This window comes from Diachasmimorpha longicaudata, chromosome 2 (assembly GCF_034640455.1).
Source record: "Diachasmimorpha longicaudata isolate KC_UGA_2023 chromosome 2, iyDiaLong2, whole genome shotgun sequence".
NCBI classification, from domain to species: Eukaryota; Metazoa; Arthropoda; class Insecta; order Hymenoptera; family Braconidae; genus Diachasmimorpha; species Diachasmimorpha longicaudata.
Window position 1 is genome coordinate 7485151 of NC_087226.1, and position 23076 is coordinate 7508226.

Below are 23076 nucleotides of genomic sequence, written 5' to 3' on the forward strand. Positions count from 1 at the left end.
TCTCACCTGATTTCTCTACATGGAAATAAATTTTGGATAGAAATTAGCCCTCTAGAGAGCAATGGGTGGGTCGAAATAACAATGAAGCTTTTTCAGGTCAAATTTTGTTGGAAAAATTCGATTCGAACTGACCTTCGTCTGTCCTTTCGCCCCCTAGAGGTCTAATTTTTACCTAAAATGTCCTTCCCTGTATGACTTTTCCTTCGAGTATCAAAGGAAAACATAATTTCCTCTTTCATCTCTTTTTCTCCTCAACAAAAAATGTAAAAGTCTGGAAAACTAACCAATCAAAATGGAATAGTCCAGCAAATAGCCACTTATGTCATGATTTGTTTGTGTCCACCAACAAACCCAGTGATTTTGGTTATATGTAAACGACGCCAGAGGGTTTGTTTTGGCTTGGAAACACAGGGACTTGGTGGTGGTAGGGCATGTCAGGAATACCCAGAGACCATATTCACACGTTACCCGGAACATTTGCAAATCGTGAGTGGATATACGTGAATTGAGGCATTCAGCGTTGGACGGTTTCTCGTAATGGCGAACGGTGCTAATATTTACCAGAGAAGGTACGGTTATAGAAGGGATTTCTCGTACATCCATTTGGGAAACGGTTGCCTAGTGCGGGTGAGACGTTTAACGGTTCTCGACGTATGCGTCTATGCGTTGTGATTGTAATTGTGATTATATGGATGGAAATACGAGGGACTCTAAGGGCTTTTGCCGAGAAAGCCTAGCGGCATAAGTGCGGTTTATTGCTCATGAATTATTACATTCGTCGCGTGAATACGATGAGATTACGGCTATTCTAGACCTGTCGTTAATCATTTTTAGATGATGTTTAGGCTCGTGGAATGGAATAGAATGTTTACTCCGTTCTTTATTCATTAGTTTATGGTAATTATTGCTGAGAGTCATAAATTTTTGCCCATTTCAGGGGCCAGTCGACGATAATCGTTAATTTATTTCACCATTTTTTCGACAGCTAGAGCCCGCGAGTAATTAAAGTTCAATGTTTGCTAGTTAAACGTTTTTCCCTCAATAAGTTCGCTGAGGTACTCGGGTACTCCAGCCATTTAGTTTTAGAAATTCCCGGATGAACTACACGCCGGTTGAAAACGGAAATCGAAAAGACTAAAATGACATGAAAAGAGGAAGGAGAAAGGAGGGTAGCAGGTGAGGAGATACAAGAGGATTCTAGACGAGATTAGTTCGAGTAGTGGAAGCGTGCGAGCGTGTGTTCGCGAACTCAATCTACGGCGGAAGATTCGGTTTGCAGTTTGTACGAGAGCCAGGGAGCTTTGCCGTGAGATGCTGAGGGGACGAAAGGGGCATCCAGTGGCGAAGAAGATAGAGACGAAGTACATGAGGTGGATGGTAAAACATGGATGACGGCACTTGGTAAATGAGAGACAGGAATATCTGATGAGGCTCATTAGGAATGAGGATATCACTTTAAATCCAAAGTATTTGTCACTTTAGGGTATAATCAATAACTTAGTCAACAATCACAGGGAAAAATAACTCGTTTGTATTCAGTGTTGGCCCCATAACCGGTGGATTGGATGCCTTTAGTATATCACCCCCAAATATGGGCGAGCAATAGTCGGTAGTCAAGATTATTTGAATTACATATTGGATTACCAACAATATTCAATTTTTTAATTATTTTTTAAATATCACAAATCATTTTTTATTACGGAATTGATTATTAGAATTTATCTACACGGAAAAAAATTTTCGACGAAAATTAGACCTCGAGGGGGTGAAACGAGGGACGAATGTTAATTTTATCGCAAACATTGGCCTCTCAAGTCTAATTTTTCCAACATTTTTCCACGTTTCACCCTCTAAAGGGCTAATTTTTATCCGCCATTCCTTTCCGTCTAGATAAATTATACATATGATTTGACTAAAATTATTTATTTACTTACTTTAGAAAAAAGAAGTCTCATTCTTTAAAATATTTCTCCACAACTAGATTCCCCCCCAAAAAAAAACAATTTCAATAGAAAATATCCATCAAAACTCATTTCTGAGAAATCGTTCCATCAGATAGTTCATCTCGCCGTTGAAATTCATCACCAGTCAAACGCCAACAAACGTCAAAACTGTCCTCTCTCGGTTGAACAGAAACTGGAACACCTGCGGCATCATTCCCTCTGACCTCCCCGAAGTGGTCATCCGCATAAGTATTCAAACGTGTTGCATGTATGTACGTGATACCACAGACGTGCTCTTGAACCCTCACCTCACCTCGCCCCCCGGATAATCCTAGCCCAACCACCTCCGAGGGTCTAACGTACAGTCGCTCTCTGAGCTTGGAAAGTCACTTCTGGAATATCGAATATTGGCAATTGCCATTGGCTCTACTCTCGCCTTCCTCACCACTTCCTGGCTGCCCGCTGAATCTGATCATCATGGAGCGGTAATCGTTACAATCCAACTCCATTTGCCAATTATCTTTGTACGGAATTCGAGCGAGTTTTAATGCCACCTGATGGTACAATCCCATCTACCATTTTATGGGATACAATCATCTATTCACGTTCTACCGATGCAAAAGGGGAAAACGTAAATTTATGCCATGAAGATATCCAATAATTGTTCATAAATAGCTTTTGATTATTCAATTTTTTTTATCTGTATTCTTTACCTTTTTTTCCGATTTTTCCAAACATTTTATTTTCTCAAACCCTTTACTGTCGATTTTTAAATTCAGCCCTCAAATGAAAGCTCTGATGTTCGACTATAAAATGAGATTGTCAGTGACGTATTGTCATAAAAAAAAGTCTCGTACTTGGAAGCATCTTCAGGAGTTTTAAATCCCGTCATGTCTGGGCGAATAATTCATGAAAAAATTCTTGTAGGAAATGTCGATCGATTTTACCAATGTATTTCTCAAGACGATTAAAACATTTATGGATTACATAACCAATGACTTGGATACAGAAATGAACGTCTACGTTGTCGTCGTCTACGATGTCGACGGTCATTTCATCGAGTAAATCATTTTTAGAACTGGGCTTCACTTCATCGCCTTCGATTTTTCCCCGTAAATATAGCGGATTATTGCGACTCATCTTCATGGAAGTTATGTGAGACTCATGAAAAAATATATCATTAAGTGTAAATGGTAATTGAGATTGAATGAGCATCCTCAAGGGCACGGGATGTTTCGAGGAGGTTAATTATGATTGCTATCTACGAACGTATAATCTATATCGAGACTAGCACTGCAATTGACCAATACAAACAACGAAATCTGTATTGATGCAGATAACATACAGATGAATGAAAATTTCAGGTTTACATGACGTGAAATGTAACTGGAAATACAATTTTACAGCTATGAAAATGAAAATAATATACATTTTAGAGTTCCAATTGTTTAATGATATTCTTGGTGAATGATACCCATTGATTACCCTGAGATGTACCTGAAATAGTTGACTCAATGAAACTCTCATACGCATTTTCATTCTGTTAACCTTATATGAATATCCCAAGGTAAAATAGCACGTGCCGTCAATGCGTTAGCACCAAAAGAACAAAAACAACGATATAAGCAATTTCTGTTTTTACGGTGAAGGCTACATTAGATTTGGCTCTAGCTAAGCGTAGAAATTGCCTCGAAAATTGTTGATGGCGTCGTTGAAGAGTGTAAAGGCTCAGTGAAACCGGCTTCAGGGTGATGCTCTCAGTATGCTGATAGCCAATTCATGTGGCTGTGTGGGTGATATGACGTTTAATGGAAACCAAGACAAGAGGAAGGATATATCATCCCTTGTCATCCGCAGTGTCGATGTTACATTCACGAGTTCCATTGATGATGTACAGATACGCGTCAAACTGTGACAGAAGATGCTGGAGATGTTGGGTAGATGGATATTAGCTGGACCAGTGGATGATTCCAACGCCCCCTAGACTGTCAATGTTCTGGAGACTTGATTGACACTGTCGAGGAATGTGCACAGGGAAATTGAGTGTTTGACTGGAGAAAAGTATTTTTTTGATTATGCTGTCAATTACTAAATTACAATAGAAGAACTCTGGAGATTTTTTCTGGAGAATCGATACGTCTGCTTCACTCGATGAGATTGAATTAGCCTGAGGGAGTGATTTAACAAGTACACCTGATGCATCCGTCAGTAATTCATCGATTTTTCAATAATGTCAATTTCCAATATTCGAGGGAGTAGAATTCCACACCATGTCTCGGTTGAAATTAAACGATCCTCTCTTTTCAGTGAGTCTGGTCTACAGCCCATGAACGCTGGAAGGTGTAACAATGATGATATATTCATCGGGATGCTGGAGGGTCTCATACTCGAGTTACACTCGCAATCTACTCGGTGCTTCGTGGAATAAAATATAAGCTGGTGGAAGATTGAGGGTTGTACATAATTTATCACGTGAAATCACTGCTATTGCGAATCCTTTGACCTGCCTCGTTGATATGTGCAGTACGTCTCTCAAATCATCATACCTCATATTGACAATTCCACTGTGAGGGAAAAAGTTTACATTTCATGTACATTTGCCTCGTAATTTCCAGGATATTGAGAGTGAAAGTCATCGTTTTCCACGTTTTTTCCATTTCCCCCATATTTAAACTCAAGGTATAATTAAATGTTGTTAAAGATCGTGCCCTTGGGCGATGGTCAGCAACAAACTTCTTATAGCACATTCCGATGAGATAAAAAATTAGAATAATCTCATAATATTAATTTTCTTCGTTCAAATCCTCCAATAAAAAATTCATCTTCACAATGTCGGACGACTGTCCCACCCCAGATCATCGCGTTTTCATGGGAATTCGCAAAATCATATTTTTGAATAAACAAGCATGCAGAAAGGATGCAGAACAGTCGAGTTGAGTGGTATTCGCACACGGGGCGTCACGAGACCTCCCAGTAACAGTGGTGATAGCTTTTTTGTTGGGTGGCAGGTCTGTGAGACGGATAATTCGCAAAGATTTAGTGGTGTTCCGTGAAGTGGTTAGTATGCAACCCATACGTAGTCACACCGGTGGGTTGTACTCGGTGGATAGGTATCGTACCATTCCATCTCTATCCCAGTACCTCCATGCACCGTTGAGGCCCATATACTCAAACATTTCCGCGTGGTACAGACGTGAAATGAACAGCGGACGTTGATTTCACCCTGCGGTATCCTCATCCCTCCCCTCGTCTCGATGTATTTTCAAAATGAGTACATTCCATGAAAATCTGGATAATCAACTTTTCTTTACAGGTCTATAATATGGGAGTTATGTGTGTATTGTTTACATTTTCATTTGAACATTCTCAGTCTAAAAAAAAATATGCAGTTGTATGGGTTTAAGGAATTTTACAGCCTTGAAAAGGTGGACATATTTCTTCTATTTATCTAAGGGGCTGTTGCGCCCCTTTGTTGCGCCTGCGATTTTTTAGAGGTGAAGGGCCTCGAACATTCTGATTTATTCGGTCTATCCAGGAGTTTGATACTTTGTTGGCCGTACTTGGGACACTGCCACAAGACGTGATCAAAGGTTTGAGTCTCTTATTCACAAGGACGACTAGGTTCAGAAGTTATTTCTACTCGAGCCAAGGACTCTGTTAGTTGATAATGATTGAGTCGAATTTTATTGCACGGTGACTGAGTTCTTCCGAGAATCTGGGCTATTTTACAAGAAAAAAAAAATTCTGCAGGGGAAGAGGTATATCAAAAGATAATAGTTACGGAAGCTGGACAAAAGCTTTTCAATTGAAGTCCTCGCAATGGAATATTCAGAAAGAGGTGGCGGTAGAGAAATATAAAAATTATGGTTCCAAATGCGATCGGCGAGCGGCTGCAGTTAAATTTGATGAAAATTATGAAGAGTTAGAACTGAAATTTTATGTTTCTGTCACGTAACCTTCACATAATGTTCTGTAGAAATGATTCATCAGTTGTCCCCTTCCATCGAGATGGAGATAAGCCGCAAAGGAGGGATAACCCATCCATCCGTGAATCATTACGTATTCTGGAACGTAAAAACTACGCGCTAGTTGCGCAGAAATTATTGAGCGTTTAAGAATTTTTATATTCGAAGGCATAATAATTCTGGAACTTTCAGTTAAATTTTACTCGTTCCAGAACAATTACATATTATTTTTCTACTTCTTCCGTGTTAGACCAGAAAATACACGGACTATTTCAGAATAATTGTCTTTCGTTTCTGCAAGAATTAATAGAAGTGACACTCGTTTATGGATTACGTGAACAGTTACGCCATTTTGACAAAATATTTTGAACGATGTACTGTTATTTGAAAATATATAGGGGCTTTCCAAGCTCGATAAACAAAGAGATTAACTTTCCGGTAATGAAAATGTCACGCATGATTGTAAACCTTTATGACCTTGACCGCTGTAAAATCCGAGGCTTGACAGTTATGACCTTTGGGAGGATCTCTAGTAAAGGGTAAAAGTCACGAGGCATGACCCTTACCTCAAGAATAATCATCACTGTACCCAACAGAATGACGGGTTCATCAAATCATTCAGGACATCTAGGAATGGGAAGGAGGCGTTAAGTGCCTATTGAACAAATAATTTTTATCCTTAACTAATAAATAAGATGACACACAATTCAAATAATCGATTCACGATTAAGGAAATCCTCCTGGAATTGCTGAGCATTTCACATCACGTGACACAATTCCATTTACATATTACGTTGGCAGAAATCTTGAGAAAATTGACATTTCATGGACATTCGCCCAAAAATGGTAAATTTATACATTTTTTAACAGTGCACTGTGTCGTCTACCCAATATCAAACTCAAAATTGAAAACAATTCTCGCGGCGAAGAAAAAAATCATCAAGACCTACGAAGGTATCTGCAAACCCTAGATGCCGCATTGAAAGCCAGAGAAAAGCCCAATGGTGACCCCTCCACACTTCCTCGCCTTTGGGAAAACCCAAAGTTTTCTCCAACTCGTCCATTTTCCCTTTTTTTTTTCATCTTCGGTCTAGTATCTTGCTCGTGGAGAACTCTATCAGACAGACCCCAACGGCTCAAAGGGGCTCGTGTGTGTATCCCGTTTTCTCCCCTTCATATATGTACACATCCTCCAAGTACATACGTATGTAAAAAAGAAGTGGAGTCGCGTGAGAGCGGTATTCCATGCATTTTAAAAGGCCCTCTAAGCGAACACGAATTACACCAAGGATTCGCATACTTGTATTGAACGTACCCAGTGTATGTGGGGGGGGGGGGGGCTCAGGACAGGATGAAATGACAATATTTGACACTTTATTCCCACGAAAAGAGAACACATGAACCCGGAATTGATAACAATAAAAAAAAATACTTTTTCGTTATTTTATATCAAAAGTGAGGGTTCAACCCTCGCGGTTTCACTTCCTCAATTTGTTTTTCGACGTCTGAATTATTTACTTTGGATCATTTCAAAATATTTTTTTGTTTAATAAATTTTTTTTTAGTTTATGAAAATTCGATTTCAACGCGATTGATTAGAGCGAAAATGTCTGGGTGAGTGCCGGAAATTCAAATGAAAATTCCAAAGAGGAAAAAAAAATCGGAAATATTCCCAAGAGACTTGAAATTCAAGATCAGTAGACAGATTGAAAAATCTGTGCATTCAGAGTAAAACCACTCGGGAATATACTCTCCAACAAACATATATTCTCCCTTTCCCAACTCCTGTATACGAAGAAGCATTTACGTGAAATGCGTTTGGAATAACGTTATGCCTCCTTGAAATTGAACTCCAGGACCAGAAATATCACCACTGAATGCAAAGCAATCCGATTCGAGATTATCTCGGTGAAATAAATTTCCATCGAATGCGCACAATGGCAATTACACGATTATAATGTGGTTAATCCTGATTGAATAATCAATTTTAATGTTTGGTTTATTTTCTGATTGCAGGAAAAATTCGAGTATTCTGCAGAAATTTCATTTGCAGATATCAAGACTGGAGATGTATCCTGATAACTCAGAGATCGTTGACAAGCTGCTGGAGGAGATGGCGACGAAACCTATCGTACACATTGGTGAGTATAATTAAAGAATCAATTGTCAACTACAATAATGTAATTCCCTCTCATTTTTATTAGAAAAATATGCTAGTGAATATACAGAAAAATGTGAGACCATTTGAATAAGAATTTCATAAACCAAAACAGTCTCATCATAACATGCCATGTTAACTGTCTTCCCATTTTTTGTCACGGAGATCTACCTCTGAATCCAGCCGTTTTCGAGACATTCACAAACTGTAGAGTACTCATCCACTTAAACTTGATTGAAAATTATGTTGCCAATCAGCTGTCACTTCAAGCGGATCCTCCGAGAAACAGTTGAGAAAACGAACCGCTTGAAGTGACAGCTGATTGGCGTTATAATTTTCAATCGAGTTTTTTTTCGCCGCGATAACTTATTGTTACACCATAAAAGTGAATTTAAAAACCTCAAATTTCTCCAAAATTATTGCAAAACACCTCTTTCTTCCTTACCTCTCAATATCTAATCAATAACCTAATGAATCAAATACTAATTAATATTCACGAAAAACTCCACGACATACCGCGATAGCCCATAAAAGCATTAAAACTATTGATTTCATCAGCGCAAAGGTTTCTTCGGTCAATTTAAGTGAATTTTGCAGTCTGATCTGGAATGTCTTAATCCACTAGTTCCCGGAGTATTCTTAAAATCGTCTGCATGAAATCTTTCAACTCATCTTTGTCTTATCTTTCTGCTACGAAAAGTAAAAAGTCGTAATTTAATTAGTTAAAAGAATTTTCATTGTATTTTTAATTGATCGAACAAAATAATAATACTATAATATAATTATAACATGAGACAATATAATTAATATTCCAAATACTCAATGATTGGTCTAATTGACAAATCAAATATTAGGTAAAGTCAATGAAAAAATTGTGGGTGTGACGCAGCAGACAACAAAAGCACCGAAACCTCTAATTTCATTAACCCAAGGATTTCTCCAGTAAATTCCCTCATTTCCGCAACTCATCTTGAGTGTCCTTAATTCGCTCCATTGATCGCCGACGGCCGTAGGAGTTAGACTTAATCCGTTAATCAGACGACAGATCGTCAGTCCGTTGTCTCGCATTATATGAGACAAGTGAGTGGAGGAATGGCGGAAACATCAAATTCCCATTTCTCCTTGTACTTCAGAGAATAGTACAATGTTGCTTAACGATACAAGAGCCATGATATCCTTGTACGTAAAATTTTCGGTGATCGATAAAATACCCATTTGATTAATTCAATGCCAGAATTGGGGAGACACGCGACAGAATCTCATGAACAATTTATTATCGTCTGTGTCATTTATGGCTCTCATTCGGCTTCAAGACAATTTAATTTTCACGTTAAATGATACAACCATTTAATTGACATTATGACTGGCAATCAAAAGTACATTTAGCTTTCAATAAAGCGCACTTGGAGAATTACATTTCGTAATATACCAATAGATTACGTGGGGTAATAGGTCCTCCTTCTGTACATTTTTATTTTCATTCTAATTCTGATAAAATTATAAACAAATATGTATATGATTAATATATATTCATATACATTCATACGATGAATCATTTACGTGCATTGGAAATTTTTTTATGGAATTCAGAATGAGGAAAGGTTCTCTCAAGTTTGTTTCTCGATTCATAAATAATTTGAAATTATTGAAAATAAATCATTCTCATCTGGAAGTCATACACACGATTGTCAGGTGATACAAATCCCCACAAGAAATATCTGTTCACCTGCTCTCATCTGCTGGTATTGAATAACATGAAAAGTGAAATCTGCTTATCTTGAAAAACCATTTGGCATAAGTCAACTTTCCTCTCTCATTTCAAACACCCCTCTTCCTGCTCCAGGAATCCAATCGAGTGATCTCCCGCACTAACTGAATTAACCCTTTTATTGAACTAAAAACTTTTTTTCACCTCTAAAAATCACTTATCCCCTGCTTTCAGCCCAAAAGGATGGAGGCACCCAGTTGAAGCTTGTGATAGACTATCCAAACGATCTCCAAGCCCTCTTCAAGCCCATGAGGTAAGTCATTTAATACTTTACCCAAGAATTAATCAATGATATCTAGTTAGTGGCATCGGGGTCACGACGTGGCCAAGAACTTTTAGAGTGTAGTCTTTTCATCGGCGGAGGTAGGCCCTTACCTCGGACGTCTTCAAAGACTTTAAAGGCTTTGTCTGATTCAATTGAACAACGAAAATCGAAGAGAACAATTAAAGAGTGAAGGAAAAAATAAGGAACGAATGAATAAGATTTCCTGTTGAGAGTAGAGCTTTGTCAAATTTTTCGTAAAGAATATCTAAACTACTTCAAAAATCACTTTTTGGAAAAATTCTGGATATGACTAAATTTCTCATGATCTCAAAGGAATGATTTCCCTGGTGGAAAGATTGATGTTTATAGATTACTGATAGAAACCGCTCGTCAGATTTAAAAATGGCATTTTAATTATTCCATAAATCCTCCCAAAAAAAACTTTCTTTTATTTTATCCCATTAAAAAAATCGTTTCTACCGGTTCATCATTGAGATTTAAATTGCAAACTGCCACGTTTAAATTATAAAATCATTGAAAAATATCTGAAAAATCAGAACTAACTGGCTTCGAAATGTGCTTGCGATGTTCGACTGCAACAATGTAAAAGCCTTTTACTAGAATAACCATCGTATATGGATATAATTAAAACCTTGAATAATTTACTGATGATAAGAAATTCGCTTGAAACCTCACCTAGTCTCGAATGAAAGATATCGTAATGAAATTAAGATTAACATATTTAATATTCCAAAAGAGCACCAAAAAGCACTGGAATCGATTAGATCATCCAAGTTCCTCGTATGACCCAATTGTCCTCATTTTGGAGCTATAAATTTCTCGACAAAAGTAACGAGGTACTTTAAAAAAAAAAACTTTCTTTCTCTTCGTGTGAATCAGCCAGGAAATTCTCCAACAATAGCGGATGTGACGTATCTCTATGAAGTTCTGAAACGTCTTGTTCTCCTTCTGTCTCATCTCACTCTCGTCTTGGACAATAATAATTGAGTGGTGTAGGCGTTTCGAAGAGGGTGAGGGGGCTAAAGTGACTAGTCCTGGAGCAGCATCACTCTCAAGAGTTCACTCATGAAGCGATGCACGAGGCACTTGGGGACATCCACTTATGTAATTGTACTCGTAATCCCATCACGCTCGTGGCACGAACTAAGTCGTGGAAGGCAATATCATGTCTCTGGGGGACGTCAAATTCGACAGATCTCGAGGAATGGGAGGGGCAAAAGGGGTTGAAGGCGCCATGGACATCATGGGCTGATTGCCTTGGCCATTTTCTCCTGTTCTTTTCCTCCCTGTTAGCAGTTGAGATTGCTTTTATCCTTTGTCAATGAGTCACGGATCACCTTGACTTAATGAGGAGCCGATACTTCAGGATAATTCGATTCCGAATTCGTTCTCGGTTGAGTACATTGTAAAATTGGAAATTTATGGCGATCGGAGGGTCCTGGGGGTGTGCTAGGAAGGAATTAGGGCATTTCAGGGATGAGATTTTTACATTGTTTATGAGTAATTTCGGAATGTGAGAGAATTTTGCAAGTTATCGGGGAGTTGTTCCAGATATTTCAGTGAAGGGACACAGGCTAGGGGTCAGGACTGACTTGACGTGTCTCATGACAGACTCAAATGATGAGGAACTAATGATTATAACTCACATTAAATTGGAGAAATTAAGTCCCGATGGCCTAATGAATGTAATGAATGTTTTTGATGGAGTTGAGCAGAGATTTAGAAAGAAAAAATCTTCAATTTTAAATCTATTCCTCCAACGAGGACTTGAACCAGGACTTGGTATATCTTGACCCGTTCAAGATTAAGAGGAGAGTATATTATAGAACAATCGTACTTTGACATTTATTGTCATCTGCGTATGTTGTAAAATGCGAAATTGGGGCATTTCATTTATCAGATTTTCTCATTATTTATACTTCTGACCTGATAATGTCAATTACTAGTTATGAATACCCTTTCAAACTCTCAGTCAAATAAGTTTATTTAATTATGCAGAAAGCATTTCGAATACGCAAAGTGATGGGAATATCAATCCATTTTTATTCTTTCTTTACATATTTATGAAGTTGAGCTTTGATCATATTACGTCAAGACACTCTCTAAATTCAAAAGGAGCTGTGTAATATAATTACAGATGTGATTAAATCGGCGGTCGTCAATGTTAGAACAGGAAATTCACTAGAATATAGATAAGAACCTGAGGAAATTGAATAATATCTTCAGCATTTCGGAATTGATGTAAAATTATCTAAAAAAGAATGAGGTACTTCCTTTCATTTTTGTTCACCAAATAAAGATGATGCTCTATGAATGTCATGAGATATCTGTGAACGCAACGATAGTATTGAACTTGAATTCATTGATCTCGTAATCTGATTCTAATTACAGAATAATTTGCAAAAAATTTGGTTACACTTCCGAAATAGAACATTTCACCCCGAGGATCAAACATTTCCTGACACCCTTGAGGGTTTGGGAACGAGGCACAGGCGAATTTTATCACACGAGCGAGAGAATCTATACCGCACGTATCTAATATAAAATTTTCCATAGTTTCGTACTGTACGAAATGATGTAAAATTTTTTACAACCACATTTCACCCCACAATTCCACAAAATACACGCCACTTTTATCGAATATTTCTCTGTGTCCTAATTCCGAGAAAATTTGAATTCTTGGCTCAATTAATTTCAGGCAATGGCGGTAATTAGTGAATTACCCTGATGAATCCAAAGCACTAAATTGACTAACTCAATTCACGGCAAACAACTGTCGAATTATCTTAAAATATCTCCAAAACCCAGACACAGGAGTGTAATTGAATTGCCCGAAGAATTAAAGGAACCGCAGATGTTTAAGTTCGTGCAAGTGGATCACACCGAAAATAAATATCCAGAAATGGTCCTGATACATTGGTGCAAGGGGAAGGAGTGAAAAGTTGCGAATTGCTCTGGTTCTGGTGTAGTTATAGCTGGGCTTCTGGTTATTGAGCAGCAACGGTGCAGACGTGCACATCGTGCGAGTGCCTTTGGACCAACGTAAGGTTTTAAACTTTTCGACTGAGGATTCTGAGATAAGTGGTGTGTGGCAATACTATCCAGAGATGGTTCTGTAAAACCTTGGTCTGTGGGGGAGATTCAACTCGGTAATAAGTTCAGCAATAAGTTGCAGAGGGGGATAAAGTTTCTCGCGTATCCTGGGTCACCTTTGAAATTTCTATCACTGTATATATGCTTATACTTCACCGGTGTTCCCAATGCGACCGGCAATATCTCTCATTATGGGGGAAATTGGCCGGAACGGACCCGGGCGTCGGTCATTCTTGTGGACTATTTTTGAAATGCTGAACGTATTTCAGTTTCCCCTAAATTTTTCGTTTTGTAGACTAAAAAATATATTTTCAGGTACAGTAACAATTGTCTAAAATGTTAGATGGAAATTTTATGAGAGAATACACGGAAAGAAATTTTAGGGAAAAATTAGAGCTCCAGGGGTCAAAACCAGGGACGAAGGTTAGTTTTATCACTAAAATTACCCTTTTAACTCTAATTTTTCCAACAAAACTTGACCTACAAAGTAGTTGATTGTCATTTCGCTCCACGTTTCGCCCTCTAGAGGTTTAATTTTTATCCAAAATTTCCTTTCGTGTATTTGTGAGAAGTGAAGAGATTCACTTGAAGATATTTTGAAAATATCTTGCTCTGATATCTCTTGGAGTATAAACTTTTCACTTAATTCGAATGAAACAACTATCTACGTATTTGGATGAAAATATATTTTTTATTAATTTTGTGAACTGGAATTCTCAAGTCAATGCAAACACGTCAATCGGTGTCAATAGATTGTCAATTTTGGAGAATAATCAGGATAAAATTTTTCAAAAAGAAATTAAAACAGGAATGAAATCGAACTCTCTTCCAAACTTTCAACGGAAATGTGGCAGTGTAACGTCGACTCCTGGACTCTTATCTGATAATCTGTGAATCTTCGAGTTAGAGCATCACCGAGAATACAGCGTTACCCATGTACTCGAGCGAAAAAAAGAGAAGACAGCTGTTAGAGTAGAGTCGTGGAATCTTCGGTGAAAAGTTTTTCTAATACACGTACAACTTCGCTCTACCCTCTTTTGCGTCCAAAGTTTTACGCGTTACGGTAGGTGAAGTTGCTGGTAAATTCTCCAGAGACAGTGACAAGGGGAGTGTCATTGTGTGTAGTGGGCGAAGGAGAGAGTAGAAGAAGCCGTAATCCCGTGTACGTATTCCGTTAATCGCTCCTGAGGAAAAAATCCGACTGTCTGTTCTACTCCTTAACTTTGCTGTTATTCTGGTCACTTTAGCGGAAATCCAACCCCTCGATATTCCCGGGAGAGCAAACATTATTAGTTCAGAAGTTGAGTGGAATAAGGAAAGTGTGTTTGGGGAGGTTTGTTGATTTTTTTGGGCAACAGTAATGGAGTAGTTCAATTTGAAGGATTTTTAGAGAATTTAATATCCAGCGCCGTCAATAATTCATTTGCCAATGATATTTCGAACAATTTCATCATTAATTGTCCCCGTAAAACTGGCTGCGATCACCTTGACCTTAATTAAGTTTTCGGTATTCGACATATAAACAGTTGGAAAAAATTATTTGTCCCAACACACACTAAAAATTCGAAAATTCCCAGTGATGTGGCTCAATCAAAGAAGACTCATCAAATGCAATAGAATTTCGCAAACTTCATCAAAGAGAATAATGACGAATTCATTACGATTTGAAAAGCATTGGGGGAGTGTAATTACGTACGGGTAATCCTCACCGTCGACGAAGTGTCCACAGTGGTGACGAGTTACTCTAGGATTTGAAATAGCAAGTGGAGATGAGCAAAACTCTTCCACAGGCTCTCCTTTCTGTTTGACCCACCCTTTTCCATTCCATCCCCGTCAGTCCATTCCAGTTGGTTCTATTAACAGCCAAAAACCTTACAGCACCGCAGAGTCCTCCTGTTAACTTTTAATCAGATGCAAATCGTGCGCTAATTACCTCACCACGACGAATTAATTAACTCCCTCAGGAGAGAATGAATGGTAGTAAGAATTTTTGGTCTTCGTTAGCTGAATTTCTCAATTCGATTCAAATTCCCAAGAAAAATTGGAAAAGTTATTTACATTCTTTATTCATGAGTCTATTGCATTAATTAATGAAAATAATGGTATTTTCTTGTTTTTTTTTTCTGAGGTGAAATTAATTGCAGAGAAAGTAAGAGGAATCTGGGATAATAACTCGGTTTCAACTCCACAATGTTCAGTATTTTTCTCCATTTCCGTGTGGCTCTCGTTGTTTTTACAGACATGTCCATCTTCCTTTCATTTTACTCCGTACGATACAAAATTGAGACTCAGTGTCAGTGATGAATGTGTGCCATCAGCGTTGAGGTAGTTATTGTGTCGTCGACATCCAGTGAGAGGTTCATCAGCAACCAGTCAACATCGTATTAATGTTTTTTTTCCGGGGAGAAGAAAAAAGAGATGCGAAATATGGAGGGATGATAACAAGAGGCAGTTTGGTCACATCGAGTAGTAATTAAAGCACTTCAACCGAATTTTTACTGATTAAATAATTATTCTATTCTGTCCAATAATTTTTGACAATTGGGGAGAGCATTGTTTCGCTACAGATTTTCCTGAAACATGAACACAGTTTTACTTGTATATTTTCTTAAATCAAACACCATTCGGTTTATTGACTCACTGAGCTGTTTGAAAATTTGACTTTATCAATTTTTCAATTTCTATGATAGAGAAAATTGTCATGAAATCATAAGTGTTGAAAATTCATAAATTTGATCTCTCTCATTTCCAGATTTCCTCGGGAACAACAAACGCTTCCAAATCATTTTTACTTCACTGATTTTGAGCGTCACACAGCTGAGATAGCGACTTTCCACCTAGACAAGTAAGCAATCGTAAATTCATTAACAATCGATCCTTAAAATCCGGTAAAATTAATGCCACCCCAATCGCTTCAAAGTGAATAATACCGTATGTAAATGTTGTACTTGCGCAGGCTGTTGGGATTCAGGAGAGCAATGCCAGTGACTGGTCGGACACTAAACATGACCACGGAGATATATCAATTGGCTGACGGTGAATTGTTGAAGACATTCTTCGTCAGTCCAGCTGGCAACATGTGCTTTCACGGGAGATGCAGTTATTACTGCGATACAAGTCACGCTATCTGCGGTAATCCCGACACTTTAGAGGGTAGTTTTGCCGCTTTCCTACCGGGAAAAGAGTTGTCGGCTAGGAAAGTATGGCGACATCCTTGGAGGAGGAGCTATCATAAGAGGAGGAAGGCTGCTTGGGAAACAGGTCAGTGGATAAAAATCAAAATTGCGTCAACTGTTATGTAATCTTGGTTCTACTTATTTCTATATAAAAATATGTCGTCGCGGTGATAATGCGTGACCGGATTAAACCACTTGGAACGTGTCCACAGTAATTGACTCAAGATGATCCATGATATAACACGAGCGAGTAGACAATTATCTTTTTTCAATGAACGAGCATATGCATACTATGGTTCAATGTCAAAATTCAAATTCAAACCTGAGAAATTTTAATAATAAAATCTTTCTAATTATTGTTCCACGTATTTTCGAACTCAAATGCAAGCTCTGATATTCAATTGCAAAAGTAGAAAAGTATTTCAGCGCATAAAAATTAGTGAAAGCAATGAGATACTTTGAGAGTTACAAAACTTCCATTCAACCGAAAACCATCAAATTAAAAATTTCCGATAAAAGATTTCTTCCAATTTCATTCCAGACTCCAACTATTGCTCCCTGATCAGGGACATCGCACCATACGACGAGGGTCGTCGACTCCTCGACCTTATGGACATGTCAGTTCTAGATTTTCTCAGTGGCAACATGGACAGACACCACTACGAGACATTCAAGACATTCGGAAATGACTCGTTTATCATTCACTTGGATCACGGCCGGGGCTTTGGTAAACCCTTTCACGATGAAACCTCCATCCTCGCACCATTGCTACAGTGCTGCGTGATAAGACAGTCGACCCTCGGGACCCTTCTCAAGTGAGTACAATCCTTCCGGGTTTCCAAATAAGATTTTCCCTCTCATAGAGTGTTATTACGTGTTACGACAGAGTGTCAGCTGCAGAGCTTCCCCACTCTGTCGTCTCATTTGTATCAAGTATCTGATGACGAAGTTTGATAAAGCCCTTGGGGAAATTTAGCTAACTGGTAATTTTTTTACGTCAATCGCGATGAGATAGAAGAAATGATGGGTTCATCTCGTGAATGCGTGATTTTCCAGACAGGCGATGAGAAAAAACTAAAATTTTTCATTGTCAATTATATCCAAGAGTGAATGATCAATCCCTGGTTTCACCTTAAAACGTAAAGAGGATTGTTCCCTTTAATCTATCCCAGTGACTCCCGGACGAATCCATAAGCCATTTCCCTCAGACTAAAGCCCCCGAAAATGTTCCCCGAGAACCTCGAAACTTAAGCCCGACTTTCAAATTAAAAAGAAATCCGTCGAGAAATATTGTCTTTAGTTTAGCAATTCAAGCGTACAGAGTATCTTCCTTCCCGAAGGAACTAAAATGGTCCAGGTGTCGTGGCATCGATAATGGAGCATTTTAGCCTCTCCAATTGGCTCACTCACTGAGTAAAAAGGAGACTTGCAGAGGGTAAGTAGCCCTCTTGGCTGCAGCTCTCATGCAGAGACCCCTGGAGGTACCGAGGTGGATAAAGTAAATTTAAATGAAACGCCCAAACCATTCTCCACTCTCGCTTTTTCCTTCCACATCGATGTCTCCTTTTTGGGGTTGACTCTGATGGTGGTGATTCCTCTTTGTTCCTGGCGGAAGAGGGTGGGTCGGGGGAGAGTTTGCCCGGTATAAAGTGTAGATTCACGTTTTGCCTCTTGACTGTTTCTGGCCCTTCGAGCTGAACTGTTAGAGGTGGAGGGCCATTAGAGTTGCATCGGTATTCTACATTTCTATACGGATTAGACCGAATGATCTATCAACTCCTTTATTTCGCATGTATTGAATAAAAACATAAATAATAACGAATAAAAGTAGATAAAGTTTTTCGTAATGTTAAAAGCAATTCGACCGACACCCGTGATTTTCCAGAATAAATTTTATAAATAATTGCTTCATCGCTTCATCCCCTTGGTTGCAGAGATTACTACACGTTAATGCATTCCCTCAACCAAATATTTCTTCAACTCCCATGAAACTCAAAGAATTACTCCTCTTTCTGAATGAAAGGATCAATAACATTGGAATTCAGATGGGAATAACAATGTTGTGCATGTGTTATTGGGAAAACAATTTTCACCGGATGTGGTATTCCACTATTAACGAAATAATAATTTTCAAGTCTCATTTTTTATTACCGAAGATTCACTCTTTCTCTCAGTCGATAATACGAAAAATGCTCTGAGAATACATTTTGCCATAAAAAATCGACATTCTACCATTTGAAAATGTACGACGATACCTCTTCCTTATTCATTGCCCTCAATCCTTCTTCTCCGGTTATTCAACCGCCCTCGAAAATTCATCCACCAGAGGCCGAAGACCTTTCTTCAGGTTTTCCTCATTCTCCTTCTCACGTTTATCATTCCGATTTGAACGCGCCAGCAAATTGAGCGAAAATACTTCTATGCGCAAATAGTACACCATCAAATGTTACAGAAACAAATATAATTTTAAATGTGTTAAGGAAAGAGGAGTGACGTGAGCAAATTGATTTTTTTAGTAACTTGATTTTTATCTAGTCATTTGTACCGTTAACATACTGCTGGTAGAAAAAATAAATAAAAGTACTTTAGCTGTGAGAGATTTTTAAAGAAAAAAAAATCATAAGAAATCGAAGTGTTTTATAGCTGAAGATATTCTGTTGCCATCGGCATCTCCATTCTCTTCAATTTCCACTGCTTTTATCATATCAAAAGTTGTACCTTTAATCTAGGTAATGGCTACATTGGTTAAAAATTTTCATAATTTTTAAATCAAATAATGGAAAAGTAGCATGGAAATGTACTTTTAACCACTCTCATTCCCATGTACATAATACTCTTAATTAAGTACTGGAATAAATTGTCCGCTGGAACTTAACAGTAAGTCCTTGGAATGTGCTATCATCTCGTGGCTGGAGAATTTTTAGCATAAGTTTTGAGTAATACCTAAGAATAAATTCGCAGCTCCAGTCAGAATGAAATCAGAATAGTGAAGAGGAGAACGGAAATAAACCGACTGTCGAAGAGATAATCTTTATTAATTATTCGTCAACTCCAGAATTAATTGTTATATAGGAATTATTAATAACTCTCCTTGGGAGCACCAGAATGAGAAAACTCCAGACGCAATTTTATTCTCATTCGCTTCTCCACCGAAAAATAAACGTAATAATTACCATAATCTAACGTTCTCGACCTAGTGTTTCACCGCATGTAATTCCGGATACTAATTCTCGGGGAAATTATTTTGATGGATCCTGTCTGTTACCAGATACCACAACGGTCCTCAACGGCTCAGCGCCGCTATGCGTCAGAGCATGGCGAAGGATCCCGTGGCGCCTGTCCTGTGGGAGCCACATCTCACTGCACTTGACAGACGTGTTGGTCTCATTCTTCAGGCAATACGAGATTGCCTAAATCGCAGTGTTCAGCCTGATCACCTGGTCGAGGAGAGCGAGCAAAATCAAGAACAACAACTCGATCAACGGAATATACCTAAACTATGATAGTCCGCTGATTTAGATATTTTGAAGCGGAAAAATATTTTTCATATTGGGCACAAATGCTCCAACTAAATGTGATATAGTTATTTTTTATGTTAAGGAAATCCGGGGGTCAAGTAGTGAAACTCTTTTTAAAACTGGAACGGAGATATTGTTTTATTTGTGAGTTTATGAATTTATTTGTTGGCTCTATGTGCAAATGATGATTTTTTCTACAATTCTGAAGGGGTAAATTAGGCAGCATTTAAAACAAAATTCGAGAGGGGAACGTTCATGGCAATTTTCGATGGAGCATTTCGTAAATTCCAGACTAACTCGATATTTTTTCATGAATTAATTACTATTCGAAATGTTCACAGTCTGGTGAGTGTAGCAAGAGCTGTAAAAAGAATTCTCTCAATATTTCAACAGAAACCTATTTTAAAAATAGGAATCTAAAAAAATCAGATTTCTTGTCATATGTTCATCCACTGAATACCTTTGGGAGTAGGGAATCTACGAAAATTGATTAAACGCCTTTGATAATACAATTTCATTATCGAAAAAGGAATCTCCGTTGTAATCGGCTATTCAAGATCATTTGAAAATGATGCACAGGTATGCCAGGACTATTTTTACCTCTTCACCAGCAATTTTTCATCAATTATTAGGATTTATGCGCGGCTATCGAACGTTCCTGCATATTTATGTAAATTATGTATAGATGGATATATAAAAGAATGGAATACGTCCCAACAGTGAGTGTAAGTACATGTCCAGAATATTTTGTTTATTTTCCCTTTCGTTTTACTTTAACTTTTTATTCCTTCTGTCCGATTATTTGTTACTGTTGTTTATTTGTACTATTTTAATGTATGCAGACCTTTATAAGTCTCTGTTTTTATGTTACGATTTTATTTTAACGATGGCACTCGCATTGAATGCTATTTGATATCGAATAAGGCTGCAATAAAATGTGCACGAGGAGAAATAAGTACGATCAATTGTATCGATCACATCTTACGTATTTGTGAAGCGAAGAGTGATGGATAATTCTAGATAGATCATTGAACAGTCGAGAAAACTCATGCAATGGACAATGAATTATCGAAGTGAAATGAGAGAATTGGAATTGAAGAATTTCTCATTCTCAATAAATAGCACTTTTATCTTATTTTTCGTTTCAACTTCATCAAATGTTTATTGGTGTGTATCAAATCACTGAGAACTGATCAATTTATCTCTTTTTAATTTAATTGAATTGTACATACAAAGGAATTTCAAATGTACAGATATGTAAATCCATACGGTGGAATATTGAAGTGGTCACAACAGAACCGAACAACTAGCTCTTCACTTTTTTTTTTCATGACAATGGGGAGATGAATACACGTTTGATGGAATTGGTTTATGGGAAAAATCGAAATTAATGAAGAGAATTGATATCATCTCTCAATTGTCGAATCATTGCTGCGATAAAGGGTGAATTTCGGGAAAAATGTGGAATATGCATTAAAAATCACCCCTCAAACCGTTTATTACTTCTCTACAAATGAAGTTATGAAAAAAATATTTTTAAAAAACGACTTTAACCGTTGCAATGTGAAAATAGTCGACTGGACTGACTGCGTAATGATACCAGGCTTAACCAACAGAATAAATAATTTACCCAATTCGTCATTAAGCGATCAACCAATGAAACTACAAACTGTACAACCAGTCCACGATAATCGTTATGAGTAACGCTGGAAAACCAAAACATATCTACACCAAAATTTCCCTGCAACAGTCCTCTCCATTGACACATAATTCATCTTCAAAGCTATATTGGATGTATGTAGAGAATGTTATTTTTCAACTGCCTGTAAATAGGTATCGGTTTTGTGTGAACTCTTATACATGAATAATAAAAGAGAATTTTCATGAATACTTCCTTCAATTGAATTTATTTCGCCAACATCAGTATTTCAATCTCTTTTTTTTTTCAAACAAACGTTTGACACAACATGAGTTCATAGAATAATCCGCTAATAAATAAAATTCAACTAAGCTTTTAATCCCGGACTCACATTCTATATATGCTCTATGTATTAGCTATAACATACTGTTGGATTTTGGGGATTTCCCCATGTACAAAATTCACTCTTCTCTTGTTTTATTATTTTAAGTGCTGATGGTTTATGGCCATTTCCCTTGGTTGTAAAATCAAGGGAAATGCCCCCAGTATACTTTATTAGTTTTTAACCACCTCGGGATATTTCTAAGTGTATCTGCTAAATAGAAGGAATAGTAAATAGTAAGAGGAAATATTCCGGGGAGGGGGTGAAAACTATATTACCCTCTTTAGGGCAAGTGAGTCTCTCTTGTCTCTTTTAGTTAGTCTCTTGTAGATATTCGTCGTATCAAGTGCCTTCTGTCTGAGCAGTCTTAGAGTCTTTTAACTATTAAAATCATTTATAAAATAAATCAAAGTGTTTGTTATTTAATACCATATCCCAACAGGTTATGGGCCCAGTATAACGGCAAGTGATTTCGCCTTATTATTATATATAGAGTGATAAAATAACAGTGCGCAATAACAGTGGTAACTTACATAAACCTATAATCAAAATGGAAAAGTTAAATCGAAATATTAAACCGTTCAACGGAGAACGTTACGGTATTTGGAAAACACGAATTGAATATTTATTGACAGAATTAGACGTTATAAAAGTGCTTAAGTGTGAAGTTCCAGCGGAGAAAAATGCCCAATGGCAACAAGCTGAAAATATTGCTAAAAGCGCAATAGTGGCAAATCTGGCAGACTCCTTCTTACATTTGGCAAAACGGGAGGATACTGCCAAAGACATTATAAATAAACTTGACGCTACATATGCAAGAAAGAGCCTAGCGTCAGAGTTGTCCATCAGGAAAAGATTGCTAAGTTTTAAATTACAGGGTGATACAACCCTAATGAAGCATTTTTCCGAAATGGATGAGATATTTGAGGAATTTGTTGCAGCTGGTGGTTTTGTCAATGAAAATGACAAAGTGGCGCATTTACTGCTCACATTGCCAAATTCTTATGATACCATAGTAACAGCCATCGAGCAGTTACCTCCAACTGTCTTTACTCTGGAAAATATAAAATCAAAACTGCTAGATTTTGAGACGAAGAGGCGTCGAGAGCAACAAGACAATAGTGCAAAAATATTAAACTTGGAAGTGC

At 37.7% G+C, this 23076-nt stretch overlaps 1 protein-coding gene across 1 annotated transcript in view; it reads left to right on the top strand.

The window, feature by feature from the left end:
- The window catches only part of LOC135171667 (extracellular serine/threonine protein CG31145), a 41271-nt gene extending 18932 nt beyond the window's left edge, over positions 1-22339 (top strand). Inside the window, exons 2-7 of the mRNA XM_064138296.1 lie at positions 7925-8049; positions 10009-10087; positions 15966-16058; positions 16170-16474; positions 16931-17204; positions 19658-22339. Coding sequence (XP_063994366.1) covers positions 7925-8049; positions 10009-10087; positions 15966-16058; positions 16170-16474; positions 16931-17204; positions 19658-19892 — 1111 coding nt within the window. The 3' untranslated portion in view covers positions 19893-22339. The remainder of the gene's footprint in view (positions 1-7924; positions 8050-10008; positions 10088-15965; positions 16059-16169; positions 16475-16930; positions 17205-19657) is intronic.
- Positions 22340-23076: the final 737 nt, after the last annotated feature.